The 14,938-nt window shown below is 58.8% G+C and overlaps 1 protein-coding gene across 1 annotated transcript; it reads right to left on the bottom strand.

The window, feature by feature from the left end:
• Positions 1-229: 229 nt before the first annotated feature.
• Positions 230-13,694, bottom strand: ITIH3 (inter-alpha-trypsin inhibitor heavy chain 3). The gene is made up of 22 exons (XM_027586586.1): positions 13,562-13,694; positions 12,921-12,941; positions 11,434-11,600; positions 11,240-11,344; positions 10,827-10,989; positions 10,288-10,401; positions 9,433-9,558; positions 9,028-9,144; positions 8,603-8,771; positions 7,662-7,787; positions 7,205-7,386; positions 6,203-6,388; positions 5,899-6,038; positions 4,995-5,149; positions 4,300-4,317; positions 3,207-3,230; positions 2,897-2,932; positions 2,638-2,751; positions 2,006-2,210; positions 1,133-1,305; positions 812-923; positions 230-471 (listed from the first exon to the last, which is right to left on the bottom strand). The coding sequence occupies exons 1-22, from the start codon at positions 13,652-13,654 to the stop codon at positions 342-344; spliced, it is 2,676 nt and encodes an 891-aa protein (XP_027442387.1). The 5' UTR covers positions 13,655-13,694; the 3' UTR covers positions 230-341.
• Between the last annotated feature and the right edge of the window lie 1,244 nt (positions 13,695-14,938).

Raw genomic sequence — 14,938 nt, 5'->3', positions numbered from 1 at the left:
TTCTCAGAACCCCTTCGCACCAGAGTCAATTCTTGGCTTTTTCCTTCCCAAACCATCATACATTTTGCTCCCCAAAGTGTCACCCCAACCAACCCTGTCTTTCACCAACATCAGTGCGGAAGCCCAGAGAGTTACTTTCCTAGCAGCCAACCCCTCTTTGGAGCTACCTCGGGGCCCAACGGCCCGTCCCCTGGAGCAGGGGCTCATAGAGGCATGCAGAGGCTGGTGGCAGTGTCCCCTTGGGCTTTATTGTCACAGCCCTCCCTCAGGCCCTGCTCTGGGCCCGTTCCAGATGCCAGGCGAGCTGGGCCAGCCATCTCGGCAGGAGTGGGCGTGTCTACTCAGAACAGCTCGGGGATGATGTAGTCACTGTGGACACCATCAATCAACCCTTCCCCGTTGTTGTGGACGAACCAGCAGGTGACCTTGGTGCCAAAGCTGACATCCTTCCTGTAGTCTTTCTGGGAGCCCCTGGGAAAAAGGAAAGAGACACTATGACACACAGCGTGGACCAGACAGCTGCTAGGCTCGTGGACTTAAGGCAGGGAAAGGGTGTGAAGTTGCTAATTCTAAGAGTCCAGAACCTCTTTGGACAAGGAAGAGATCAAATGATTAACTCCTTCAAGGGGGCCGAGTTTGGCCTTTTCCTGATTAGGGGGGGCCTAGAGGGGGCCCAGGACCCCGGAGGGAAACAAGGGTAGGTACCCCACAGGAGACAAGAGCCTGCCGGGCCAATGTGTGTGGACGGAGAGGGCTCTCTCCTCCTGTCTTGTTACTGGGCAGGGGGAGGATGCCAGTGGAGTCCCCTCACCTGGTGACCGTCAGTCGATGGTTCTTCACCACCATGGTGGCATCTGGCTTTGTGGGGTCAGAGCCTTGGCGGATGTGAGACACTTCAAAGTCAAAGGGATGGAAGAATTGTCCTGGGAACAAAAACCATTCATGCTGTCAGCCCCTGCATGCTATGAGCCCCGGCCATCACCAGAGGCCCCACGGCCACTGGCCTTCCGGGGTTGATGCAAAGGCTGACTGGGTGTTGCGCACTGGGTCTGCAGTGACTGGGACAGTCTTTCATGTGGCTTCCCCCCTCTGCCATGAGTCCTGCACAATGTGAAGCTCAAACATTCCATACCCAGCAGCCCATGTGTCTGTGCCGACATCCGGTGACTGTCCACCACATAGAAGCCCAGGAAGTCCTGGTGGACAGGATGCTTCTTCCACACCTGGTGCAGGACGACCACAAAAGTAACTCCATCTCCGAAGGAGACCACCATGTTCTTCTTCCTATTGATTATCACAGACAGCCTAGGGGAGAAGAGGACGTCAGCAGGGGGGACCCGGTGGCGGCCACGATACCGGGCATCCGAATCCAGGGCATTGTGGGAGGGCCTTCTCCGTACATGGCACCTAAGAGCACACGGACTCTGGAAACTATCTCAGAGGTGTTGGAGAGAATATGCCTCATGCGTGTTGACTATGCGCTCTACTGGGTGGATCCTTGTTCCCCCGTAAGCAGAAACAGGGCTGTCCTGGGAGTCTGGAGACCTAGGATCGAGCCTCAGCTCAGCCCCTGGCTTCTTGTGTGACCTGGGGTAGGCTCCGCCCTTCTCAGAGCTTCCTCAGGAGTGACTGCCCCTGTCCTACCACTAGGCTCCAGGCGACTTGAGGACACAGGAGAGCCTGAGCCGTTTGAGAAGTTTCAAGTTAACAGGCTCAGCCAGAGAAGGGGAAAATGGGGATTAGTGTGTTATCAGATTGTAGGTCCAACATAATGCTTATGTCCAGGCACCCCTTCCCCCAAGATCAGTCCTGGGAACCGGCCAGCGGGCAATGCTGGCTGGGGCCACGTGGTCACCCTTCCCTGGGCAGGGGCTGAACTCTGAGGCCTACCGGTCTCTCCCGTGACCCCTATGGATCTTCTGTCCTGGAATGTGTCCATATCCCTCAAAGGCTCCTCAGGCCTTTGGCCTGAAGTGCTCCTCAGAGACCCGGTAGCAGGCCTTACCCATCCTGCGTGATTGTGACAGTGTCCAGCCAGCTGAGGGTGCTCTGTGCGGCTCCGTTCCCCAGGATGATCTTCTCTGGTGTCACCTCTATCCGGAAGTCCATGTGAGCATTGGCGATGCCCAGTTTGCCAAAGTAAGTCTTTCTGGTCTTGGAGTCAGAGTTGCCTCCCTTCTCACCGATGATCTGCCCGTTAACTGTGAGGCCTGCCAGAGGGATGGGGCAGCGAGGGGCCAGCGAGACCTTCTGAGTCCAGGTTGGTCTTTAAGATGTGCCTTCTCCTCCCGCCAGCCTTGCTGAGCAGGAGCAGCGTGGGGTCCCCAAAGCAAGACCAGGACTTCAGAGCCAACCCTTTCTGCTCCTAGACACTCCTGGGTCACGCTGGTGGCTGAGGGCCCATGCTGCAGGCCTGCCCCTTGTCTGGACCAGGGAGTGGTGTTCAGAGAAAAACTATGTCCCAGACACAGGCTGCACCCGGGCCACCCTCAACCCTAACCATCTCTCCAACACCACTGGGGTCCTTGGTGAGCCTGTGGCTCTAGACAGCCCCCTCAGGGTGTGAGCTACACATGAAGATGATGCATTCTGGGCACAGTGAGGAGCTGGCCCCAGCCCCAGCCCACAGCCCCCAACCTGTGACGGGGTCCTGAATGAGGCGCAGCACCGTGCCTGGTTCTTCATCGATGTTGAAGCAGATGTCATCATCTTTCTGCGGGACTTGGATGATGAAGTGGGGGTCCCCATCCACTGAAGGCACATCAGAGAAAGGGCTGGCCCACCGTTCCAGGGGGAGCCTCCCCCCGCTTCTTGGCCCCAGTGGGAAGACTCCTAACAGGACATGCTGGGCCCTGGGGCCTGGGTCTAACCCCAGGAGGAGTGGCGGGGCACTCACCGTAGTAGTAGGGTTTCTGAGGAGGCTGGTAGCTGGCTGTGGACGCAGAGAGAGAGAGAGAGAGAGAGAGAGAGGCTGAGCTAAACAAGCAGGCCAGGGGAGGCACCAGGACCCCCAGCGAGAGTTGGGTTTGTGCCCCTCCCCTTCCTGCTTCCCCAGGCTCTCAAACCACCCCCATCTCCTCAGGACCCCAACCATCTATCTGTTCCAGAGAGAGACTCAGGGAGACTCCAGAAAGGAACTTGGCACAGGACCAGTCTCCGGGCAGTGCCTTCCGGGCGGGGGGCTGTGGCCACGGGCCTGTACTCACTCAGGTAAGCCATGGAGCGCGCGGCTGAGAAAAGAAGCCAAGGGCAGTCATGAGCGGGGTCAGAGGGTTCTCTCTCCCCCAGCCCCATGCCTTCTGCCTGTCCTGGGGTCCACCAGTCTCTAGTGGAGCCCCAGTCCTGACAGATGGAGGCTTGGGATGGGACTCCTAAGTTAGGCTTTAGAAATGGGAGCACGCCCAGGGAACTCCTTTCGAGAATGGGTGGTAATATGACTGTAATTTCTTTGCCGGGGGCAGGGCATTGTGACTAAAATTGTGGCTAAAATGCAAGCCACGAGACTTGTCTGCTTCTCTGTCATGAATAATGTTCACAGCGACACCATCCCACACCCCTGAACTCCCTCTCCCCAGAAGCTCACAGCTATCTGTTGTCCTTGGTAGTGAACCCCCCCCCCCACACACACACACATACTCATTCACACAAGTGTGCACACTGGTGACTGCATCTGACAGCCCTGTGCTGAGGGGAGAGCAGGGGGCCAGGCCAGATGCGCTGCTCGGATTGCACCGTCTGTTGATGGAGGCCGAGGGGGCAGGTGGGGGCTGGGAGGCCCTGCCTGGTGGGGGAGGGGGTCTTCATTGGGGACAAGGACACGATTTGATAACGAGAGAGGGGCAAAGTGCTATGAATCCCAGGGAGGGGCCTGGTCTGAAGTCCCAGCTTGGCCGCCTGCTGACAGTCGTCCAAGAAAGAGACTTGGGCTCTCCGTGCCTCTTTCCTCGCTATAAAATGGGAATCATGAGAGGACTCCTTTAGAGGGTCGCTGTGGAATTAATTAATGGAGTGTCAGTGCCTGACGAGAGAATTTGCTAATTTTTGCAGGTCACAGAAGGCTCTCATACTGATTGTCCCTCCTTATTCAGGGGAAGCCACCTCCAAACAACCGACAAGGACCTGATGAGGCTCAGAGAGGGCAGAGCCCAGACCAAGGTGGCTCATGAGTTGGCAGGGGTGCTGGGACCTGAGGGCAGGTGTCCTAAGGGCCCCTCCCGGGGCTGGGCTCTTGGAAAGGCCTCCTTGGTTCTCTCTTGTCCCCCTCCTGGGACACCCGTCCCACTGCTGGCCGAAGCTCACCTTCTGTATCCACAGGCCCTGCGAGGGAAGAGGAGGAGAAATGTGTTAGGATCCACAGACTCCCGGTGTCGGTACCACTCCTACCAGCTTGCTGCCTGTCCACCCGGCCCCAGGCTGTGGGCCTCCCAGCAGACAACTCCTCCTGACCCCCAATGGTATAACCCCTGGAGCCAGGAGCTCCTAGAGGCCAGGGGTCTGGCCTGGACCAGCTCTTTGCCTCCTGGGCCCTCCCCTGCCAACCCCGCATCCCCACACCCAGGTACAGGGACACTTAGGAGCCCCCTCTTGGAGTCTGGTTGAGCAGGCTTGTCAAGCCTCCAGCACTGGAGGCCTTTTCTCTCACAGTCCCCAGGCACATGCTCTGAGCCTAACTTTCAAGCTAGAAGTGCGTCTTCCCATCTAACTAAACATTTCCATGCTGCAGCCAAAGTCCCTTTCCTTGAAATGACCCCGGGCAAGAAGTCCCTTGACTCATATCCCTTGAGCGATCCAGAGGCTCCTATTCACCCCCCACCCCACTGTCCATGCTGATGGCTTCACTCCCTCCACATCCCCCTCCCCAACCCTCGGCCAGATTTCCTTCTATGCCTCATGGACCTGCCCCACTTCAGCAAGTCTGGGTCTCGCCAGCCTGGCTCGTTCCTCTTCTGGGCCCCCAAGGGGTTCGAGTTCTGGCCTCCACTCTCCATGCTCACCTTCTCCAGGCTTGTCAGCGATTGCTGTCTGGTCCTCATTGTCCTCAGGCTTGGTCACCACCATGGAGGTCAGCGGAGTCACAAAGTGGTACTTGAGGGACAGGTCCAGGGCCTGGGCTGTGAGGTTCTCCTTCTCCTCGCCGTGGGCGTTCTTGCTGTGGGGAGGGGCAGCACTGTCAGCCGGAGAACAGTTCCCTGCCTGACCTCTGCTCTGACTCCCAGAACCAGGCCAAGAGCCCCAGAGGCAGCCCGGGACTGCCTTTTCCCAGGGTAGAACCCACTAGTGCTCAGAAAAGACTGGTTCACCGGCTCCCTGGGACGGATGGACAGGCTGCGTCTGAGGCTGGGCCTCAGTTTCCCCACTATAAGATATAAGAGGCTTGAAATGGTGTCACAGCAATCACTCACGCCGGTGTCCATGTGCTGAGCACTCAGCGTGTGCCAGCCCCCACTCCAGGGGCCTTATTGGCTTATCCCACTGAAAGGACGGCTGACACGGGGCTCTCAAATGGGCCCGAGCTCTGCCTTCTGGGGGCTGAGGGCAAGGGTCCCAGCCTTCAGTCGTGTTCAGCCTCACCATCCCTGTGGGCCCATGCTGGGTATGGGCTACAAGGCGCTGAGGCCCGCCCCTGCCCTCACGGCGCTCCCAGGCTCCTGCTTGAGCCCCACGTATATCAGGCTGGGCTCTGCCCCCGGAAAACCATTCTGTGGGGGCTGGGCTGAGAAGAGCGGAAGGCAGCCGGGAGCACATGTGGAGGGGCACAGCCTGGGGTGTGGCTGAGTCTCCTTCCTCTGGGGCTCCCCCCAGAGCATGGTCGGCACAGGGGCAAGCACAGGTAGGTGGTGGGGCGGTGTCAGGGGCGCAGGCGTGGGGCCTGGTTCTGGGAGGGGTGGCCAGCATCACCGTTTCTCCAGCAGCTGCTCAATGGTTAGGTAGGCCCAGAGCCGCTCGATGTAGTTCCCAAAAATGTAGTCCTGCTCCTCCAGAGCCTTTTCCATTTCCTTCACGTCCACCTCCTCTGTGAAGATCAGATCATTGGTGGCCTGAGGTGGGGGCGAGAAGAGGCCAGCGGCTTGGGGGCTGGAGGCCTGGACTAGGTAGGCCCCGTCCGAGGGCCACCACTGCTGGACCGTCAGCCAGGAGGCCAGAGCCCCATTGGTGCCGATCCCCCGTCCACAGCACACATCCCAGCCCTGGTCCAGCTCACCCCGTGGCCCTTTACATCCGCCTTAAAGTTGTTCATGTCCTCATGCAGCAGGCGTCCAGCCACCACGATCTCAGAGCCATCGTAGAAGTGCTGGTAAGCGTTCTGAGTGAGGTCCTGGATGGCGTTCTCAGGGTACTCCAGTTCCACGCTTGTCAGCAGCGGTTTGGCCACCTCCTCGTAGAAGCCCTGGAGTCCAGAAGGGGGACCTGGCCATCTCAGGTCACAGGGCAAACATGGAGGGCACGGGGTGGGCAGGTGCCCCCTGCTGCCTCCCCCAGACGTCGAGGCCCCCAGCCTGGGCCAGTCCTGGCTCCTGGGCCCCACTTCCTTGCGGCTCTGACCATGCCCTTCAGTTTGCGGACCCCCAAATGTGACCTCTTGGGGGATTAGGGTGGTTACAGAGGTGATCAAGTTAAAATGAGGCCTTTGGGGTGGGTCCCAATCACTATATCTGCTGTCCTGCTGAAAAGGGAGCAATCTGGACTCAGAGACAGGTGCACATGCAGGGCAGATGATGCGGAGAGACAGGGAGAAGGTGGCCATCTATGAGCCAGGGAGAGACGCCTGGAACAGACCCTGCTCGCACAGCCCTCGGAGGGGAGCAGCCCTGCCCACACCTGGACCTCGGATTGATGGCTTCCAGAATGGCGAGGCAGTCCGTTTCTGTGTTGGGAGCCCCCCCGGCCAGTGGTACCTTATTACGGCAGCCGAGCAAACGAACACAGCACCGCCAGGCCACACTGAGGACATGACTTACACTAAAGAATTGTTCCCTGCTTATCAGAAATTCACATTCGACCCTGTATTCGGTCTGGCAATCCTGCAGAGGAAGCAGGTCTGTTCTGTGGAGCCCACGGACAGATCAACCACCGCTGATGGCTAAGAGGTAGCTAGAGGCCCATGTGAGCCCAAGAGGAGGCTCTTTCTAACAGGTGAATGTGTCACTTGGTGGAACAGCTGCCTGAGCTCCCCGTTCCCGGAGGTGTGCAAGATGAGGCATACCTGCAACTGCAGGTTGGCATCGGAGTCCTCATAAATGCGCCGGGCCAGCCCGTGGTTCTCCAGAGCCATGCTCTCCAGGAAGTTATAATTCAGATTGTTGCCAAAGCCCAGGTTATACAAGGGGAACTTGCCCGCAATGGCATTGCGTACATTCTCTTGGATTTTTTCGGGTCTGCTTTCCCCTGCAGGAGAAAGGGTTTGTTCACACTCCAGCCACAGCCCAGCAACGAGCTGGATCAGCTCTGTCTGGAGGTATCAGACTCCTACACACGCAGAGCTGGTGGAGTCATGGCCCTGAGCCCGTGTGGGGGCAGGGAGTAGTCCTTGGCATGGGGAGGCAGGGCCCTGCCCTTGAGTGCCCTTCACAGGCCACTGGGAGAGCCACCCGCGATCTCACAGCACGCCCGCTCTGGGGGCCTGAAAGACAGGAGAGGAGAGCCACCCCGGCCTGCCTCACCAACGTTGGCGTCCCCGTCGGTCAGCATGATGACGATGGAGGTGCTCCTCTCTGGGACTCTGTGTTCCTCCCGGGCCTTGTTCAGCATGCTGATGGCCCTCATCAGCCCATCATTGATGTTGGTCACTGGCACGCAGACAGACAGCACCGTGAGAGGGTGTCCTCAGGGTACCAGGGTGGAGGACGTCGGGACAGCAGGCCCTGCTCTTGGGCCCAAGGACCCTGTTGGCCGATGCATGGTGGCGCTCAGTAGATACTGACGGAGCGACTCAGTGAGTGATGGACGAGTGACTTTACTCTTTCAATGGGAACAAAAGGATGAGACTCGTGGGGCTGCCAGAAGGTGGCTGTGAAAGCGGTTTGGAAAACTGTCAGACGGACTGGCAGGCCCGCTCCCTGGGAGGAGAGGGGCGCCGGAGTGACGTCACTTGTCACCCTCTCTAAGAAACAGCCCAGGATGAGGGCTCTCTGGGGCATTATCCTGCCGGGCCTAGCGGGATGCCAGCATCATGGGTTAGAGAAAGGAACAGTCGGGGCGCCTGGGTGGCTCGGATGGTCAAGCGGCTGCCTTCGGCTCGGGTCGTGATCCCGGGGTCCTGGGATCGAGCCCCGCGTCGGGCTCCCTGCTCGGCGGGGAGCCTGCTTCTCCCTCTGCCTCTCTCTCTCTCTCTCTCTCTCTTTCTCTGTCTCTCATGAATAAATAAATAAAATCTTTAAAAAAAAAGAGAGAGAGAGAGAGAAAGGAAGAGTGGGTTCCCCAATCCCACAAGGAAGACACCCCAATATCAAGCCTGAGACCCGCTCCCCCAATCCCGCCACTACCCCCAGCTAGGGTCTGCAGGGCTTAGACCAGCAGCGTCTCTGCCCCAAGGCACGAAGAAGGCACACCACTCAGGCCAAGGGGAGCGGTAAGCTGTGTCTGCTCTTCCCTCCATTCTTACTTCCTTGATCATGAATATTCTTCACAAATATCCTGGCCTCCTGGATGTTCTCAGGAGTGGCTTGAACTAAGTTGTCTTTCCAGGTGGTCACATCCCCACTGAACAGAATGAAATTCAGGTAGTCCAACTCTTTCATATCATCCAGGATCTTGAGGAGGGCATCCTTCGTCTGGGAAAGAGACAGACCAGCAGACGAGGGGCTGGGAGGGCACAGCAGAGAGCCAGCCGTCTGTCCTCCAGCCTGGCTGGCGCTGGGGCCTGTCCTTTCTACAACAAAAGGGGGCGGATGCTCTGCACCCTTTTTTAAATCCTATCTGTCTCCTTCTTCCTCTTGCACTGGAAATGTCAGCTTTGTCCACTTACGAATAAATCTGTCTCCCTCCCCCCCCCCCGCTCCCCCCCCCACCCCGCAGTGAGGAGAGTACCTGCTCCATTTTCCGACCATGCATGGAGCCACTGACGTCGATCACGAAGACCACGCTCTTAGGCACCACTGGAAGGCCTTGGGGTGCAAAGAAGTGCACAAAGTAGCCATTGACTATCTGGGAAGGGGAGAGAGAAGCTGGAGGCAACATGCCTTTGGCGACTCTTGCACGTAGAATCCAGACATTCACCAGCTCCTGAAAACAACTGTTTTTTCCCACCCACCATGGGGTGCCACACGAGGGCTCTGGATGGTCAGTCCTCCCCAGGCCGTGCAGGAAACTCGGCCTTGGGCTGAGGACCAAGGGTCTGGACACGAGATGCCAAGGCAGTCCCTTCTGTACCAGCCCCCACCACATCAGGGCGCCAGGAGATCGACCAGACCAGCAGAGCTCCTGGGCAGCTACCTGTACGTTGGCCGGGGACTCCCTGTTCACGTCATAGGTGATGATAAAATCCCCGTTGAGGAGGGAGTCTGTGCAGGTTGGGCACGAACGCTGTTGGTCCATGCTGGGCTTGAAGGACACGCGGCCCTGGGGGAGATGACGGAGGGCCTCGTTCAGCTTGGCCAAGGTCTGTCGACTGTGCTCTGCCCTGGGGAGGGAGGCAAAGCCCCCACAGGAGGAGCCCGCGGGCGGGCGCCTGAGCAGTGCAGCTGCCACCTGGCAGGCCCTGGCCTTCCTGAGCACCTCAGGGAGAGGACGTGGGGCCCAGCGCAAACACACTGCCCTGCAGAAGCCACCAGCCCTCTGAGCGGGTGCTCCTCGGGCTTTGACCGGGAATTCCTGAACGACTACGGTTTGCTATTCATGTAACGTTTATTCATTCACTGCCCAGGACGAACAAGGCCCCTGGAATGGCTGGAGGCCTTGGGAACCAGAGCCAACCATCAGCACCGAGAGATTCCCTTTCACCGTCACCCCTCAGGGTGGAGTCGGCAGATCTAAAGGACTCCCTCTGGCCTCAGTGTCCTTATCTGTAAAATGGACAATAACCTGCCCTGCCCACTTCCCAAGGTAGAATGAGACCAGGCCTTATAAATGGTTCCCCTGTCCTCCCGCCCAGGGCAGCTGGGACCCTAGATCATCGCCAGCACTAGCCCTGGCCTCCACCACCCTCGCTCCCAAGCTGGGTGGCCAGGGAGAAAGGATGGCTGTGGATATTTCCCCCTCCCCTTCTCAACCAAGCCTTGGGGTTCACACTTGTCCCTTTAGTGTCCGGGTTCCTGCCCCTGCCCCCCCCCCAAGGCCTGAGAACACCACCTTTTTCCCTGAGAAGGACTTGGTGAGGGCGCTGCCCAGGAGGTCATTGGTGATGAATGAGGCCTCGGCGTCCAGCGTGCTGATGCCCTGGGGCTCGTAGATGTCTGCCTCGATCTGGAATGGGCAAGGGTAGGGAGGGGTCACTCGGCAACAATGCAGAGGCCAGCCTCCAGGACTAAGGCCAAGGGGACGGAGAGGGGTCAGCGAGAGTGCAGGGACAGCCTCCCGATAACTCCTGATGGCTAAGCCTCCTGTATGCCACCAAGAAAATGACCTCAAAGGCTTGTAGACAGGTCGGTGACCCAGACTCTCCCACCACCTGGCATCCACTGCCTTACGTTCCACCACTAACGCGTTTCCTTTGGCTTTCAAGCTCGGATGCTCCTCAGCCACGGTGGGGCTGGACCTCTGCATTCTCGACCCTGCTTGGGGCTCTGGCCCCGGGCCCTTCCCTGCAACAACTGCCCCCCGCCCCGCACTCGCACCCCTGCACGTTCACCCCTGCACTTTCAGCAGGGGTTGCAGGGGTGGTTGATTACCTCAAAGTGCTTGACCAGTTGCTTGGGCTGGACCTTAAGGTACATCTCGTATTTGCCCTTGTGCCTCTTCAGCAGCTCCTCGTAGGTTAGCTCGAAGGTGACCTTGCTGCCCGCAGCCACGTTGACGGAGACGGTGAATTTCTCCAGCTTCCTCCCGGAGGCCCTGAATGGGGTGCCAGACCGTCCTGCAGACTGCACCAGCCCGCCCTCCCTGGGCCCTCAGCTCACGTCCAGCCCCATGGGAGAGACCCTCCCCTCTATAAAGCCGTAAGCATTACAGGCACATTTTGCTATCATCATGGAATAATAACAGTACTGATAACATTGTCTATTGTCTGCGTCTCTGAGAGCTCTTGCAGCCCACACGTTCTTCCCAAGGCCAGGCAGTGGGGCGGGGGCAGGGGGGCGCTTACTTGACCAAGCCGGCTGTCTTGCCCTGGGACACCGCCTTTTCATACTGCTTCTTGGCAACTTCCTTCTCCTTGACATTCCCGGGGTAGGTAACACCGTCGATGGTCCTGCAAGGAAAGAGGGTTGGGGGCTCATGCTGAGCCAGAACCCCACCGCCACCCCTCGGCCTGGAGCCGGCAGCCATGATGACACCCACAAGGTGAAGTTGGTGATGAAGGCCGTCTTGGGCAGCTCCACGTCAAAGGACACCTCCTTGGCGGTGTCAGCGTGGTTGACAGCTCTGGTGGTGACGACATTGTGAGCAAAGCGGGAGGTCACCTTGCAGCTGATCTTGGTACTGTAGACCTTGATGCCATTGGCAACCTGTGGGAGGGCACATTGATCGGCCTCTGGGAAACCAACCTTCAGCCTGACTGCTCCTTCCAGGCTCCCCCTGCAGAGCCCAGAGCCCCTGCCTGATAAGTGGCCCCTCCAGTTTCCTAGTCACTGTGTCTGAAGCCTGGGCGGCATCCTCCATCTTCACATTCAGTTGGCCGCCCTGATTCTGGAATGCTCTGGCCTTTCTGAACCCCTCTCTCCCCCTCAGAGACCAAGCGCTCCTTGGCCAGCAGGTCTGACTCCACCTTTGTCGCTCCCTGTTCCCTGGCCCCACAATCTCCTTAGCTCAGCCTGCCTTGGAGCTCAGCACCAGGAAGCCCCTCAGGGAGGGAGGGGTTTTGCACCATGAGAAGGAACTCCACGCTGGGTGGTATTGCATGTACTGGTGCCAAGAACAAGAGGAGAGGGGAGGAGGAGGGGGAGGGGGAAGAGGAGAGGGGGAGGGAGAGTCAAGTCTGACCCTGTCCCTGTCGGTCACCCACTTAAACGGAGGAGGGGGAGGAGGGGGAAGGGGGACAGGGAGAGGGAGGGCACTTGCTCTGCCCCCTTAATTCTGGATCTGTGTACATGGGGCTAGCTGTAGCCGGGAGAAGTCTTATAAAAATCCAAGTCTGACCCTGCCTTTCTCCCACTAAAACCCTCTTGTGCTCCCCATCACCCTCAGGACAGTCATCCCCATGGCTCTGAGATCCTCCAGGCAGGTCCTGCCTCTCTCATCATCTGTGCTCCAGCCACAACGTGTCTCTGGCCCCAGAGCACCTGCCCGAGCTCTTCCGGCTCACCTCCACTCGGAAAGAAATCACATTCACACACACCCCGGCCTTCCTCCTCTCCTTTGGCAATTGCTTGATTCTGTCCCCAAACAGGCACTTTTTTCCCGTCCCAAGGGGACTGTGTGGGGAGGGCCTTCATGTCCCCAACACCTTCTCTCCAGTGGGGGTGGTGGACTGAGGGAAGGTCTAGGGAGAGAGCTGGGTCGAGCAGGATATAAAGATGCTTCATGAGGATGTGTGTTCCCAGCCCTGCGCACAGGGGCTGGCACCAGCAAGTGCTGGATAAGTGTCTATGGGAAGCAGGGCTGGTGGAAGAGCGGTCCTGTGCTGCTTCCAGAGAGGTCCGAGAGCATGCTTCTGTGGCACTCTTTCCCAGGAGTCTTGAGTCGCATGGTCTCTGCCAGGGCAGGGGGCTGGGAGCTGTTTGCCCACTGCGAGGGACCTTTCATTATGGCCCACCCCTTCTGCTATTGGGCAACCAGCTCCATTCTGCCCTGCCACACCCCACCCCATGCCTGGTGAAAGTTCTCACCCCTTCCGGGAGGCTCCGTTTCTGTAAGAACAAAGACAAACACAGGAATCAGGCCAAGGCCACTATGGCCTGGGAACAGGCTCTGGGCTGAGGCCAGGGTTCAGCAGGGATCCCCCGCACACATACCCCTGGAGGGGCCTCTGGACATAGGACCCTCCCAGAGCCACTTCAGAATAGGAAGGGCTCTGAGTAGATGGGGAAACTGAGGCCCAGGTAGGGCAGGTCTCCAGGTTTCCCAGGGGTGCAGGGTTGGGAGAACCAAACCAGCTCTCTCCCTGCCCCACATACCCTGACTCACCCTGCCTTTTCCTGGACCCCAAGCCCCTGAGGCCTCCCCTGAGAGCACCCACACCACTACAGCACCCCACAAGGCTCAGCTCAGCCCTTCCTGGAGTCCTCTGCTCTTGTCTCAGGTGTGGACCTGCACAGCCCCTCGGTGAGGTGAGCACTTTCTGGTGCTTGCCCATTTGACAGGTGGGGAAATGGAGACCAAGGGAGATTTAAGAGCCCAGCACCTAGCCCTGTCCCCTACAGCTCACTGCCTAGCCTCCTGCCTCGTCCCCTCCCCACTTAGAGGATGGCCCATCCTGTTGCTTCTGCCCATGTGACAGGCTCAGATGGCAAAGAGGGGACAGACTTACCCCCAGTGGCCGGGAGGGGCTTCTCGGGAAGCCAGAGGCCGCCAAGCTAGAGAGCAGGGCCAAGATGAGGCAGGGCCACCACGCAGATGCCATCGCTGAGCACACAGGCCTGGCCTGCGCTCCTTATATGGTGAGCCTGGTGTTTTCCAAGTGGGGTCATTGACCTGCAGTGTAGGACGGGAAAAGCAGGAGGTGGGGGGCTCCCCGGGAAGCTGGGGTGTGGGTGGAGTAACAGGCCCTGGATCTGCCTGTACCAAGGGGGCCCATGAGGATTGTCAACTGTCAACAGTGTTGGGACGTGGAGGCTCCCAGGGAAAGCAGACACTGTGTGTTGGCACACGGGCCCGGGGCTCCCTAGGTGTGGGCTCACGGGGTGTATAGTCACACTGAAAGCCAATGGCATCTTGGCACTGTTGCCTGTTACCTGCACCACTGACAAGGCCTCGGGGCTGGCCTCCTGGACAGAAGCCCCCCAGGCTCCTCCAGGCAGCCAGGGCGCAAATCCAGCCCGTCACCCTGAGCCTCTGAACTCCATGGCTGCACCCCTTGCTCATTGTTCTCCTTCTTGGGTTCTCACACCCCAGACACAGGACAAAGCCCAGGTCCTACACTCCAGCCCTCTCTGTGATCTGGCTCCAACTTGCTTTTCCAAACTTACTCTTTTCTCACTGGCATGCCCTCCCCTTCTCGGCATCTCACACCTCTCTTCCTGCCAGCCCTCTGTCCTGCCTCCAGAAGCCTTCCTGTTTTGTCCCCTAGCTGACCCCAGACAGCCCTGCTCCAGGCTCCCAGTCTCCAAGGGCCTGCTCCATCATTACCTTTTGTGGAGGCTTGCACAGTTGGGTCTGATCGTCCGTCTGGACTCTGAGCTCCTGGAGGGCCAGGCCCTGTCACATATTCATCCCTGTGGTCCAAGGGCCTGGCCAGGGACTCAGCTGCCCTCACGTCCTGCAGAGTCATTCCCCTAAGAGTCTCCAGGGAGGCTGGAGCTCTGGCTTCTGGGACAGTGGGAGCTTCGGAAGCAGAGCCAGGCCTCTCCTGGGCCACCCCAGGACGCTGCCAGCCCCCAGACCTTCCAGAGTGGCGGCCTTGTGCCTGCCATGCACATGCGCTTCTGAGCAAAATGACCCTCCCACGGGGCCACCACTGAATGGTGTTGAAGAGGCTGCCTGAGCACATGGCATCTAATTTATGGTGTCCTATGGCCGTGGCTAAAAGCTCCGCACCTGCCTATGAATTGTACAGAGAGAGTTGACTACTGGGATCAGAGAGGGAGCAATAAGGCTGAAAGAAGCCTCCATGAGGCAGCAGAAACTCTGAGGAAGAAGTAGCTGGAAGTGGCAGGAGCCACAGAAGCAATGACGGAGAGTTGCTAAG

Source organism: Zalophus californianus, chromosome 1, assembly GCF_009762305.2.
Source record: "Zalophus californianus isolate mZalCal1 chromosome 1, mZalCal1.pri.v2, whole genome shotgun sequence".
In the NCBI taxonomy this organism is placed as follows: Eukaryota; Metazoa; Chordata; class Mammalia; order Carnivora; family Otariidae; genus Zalophus; species Zalophus californianus.
The sequence above is the reverse complement of the archived record's forward strand: the minus strand, read 5'-3'. Positions and strand labels throughout refer to the sequence as shown.

Excerpts from the sequence above, each read along its gene's own strand:
- ITIH3 (XM_027586586.1), bottom strand. The coding sequence starts at position 13,654 with ATGGCATCTGCGTGGTGGCCCTGCCTCATCTTGGCCCTGCTCTCTAGC. Across the intron at positions 11,345-11,433 it reads TTCATCACCAACTTCACCTT|GACCATCGACGGTGTTACCT; the intron begins GTGGGTGTCATC and ends CTTTCCTTGCAG. Across the intron at positions 472-811 it reads CATCGACTGACGGTCACCAG|GGGCTCCCAGAAAGACTACA; the intron begins GTGAGGGGACTC and ends CCTTTTTCCCAG.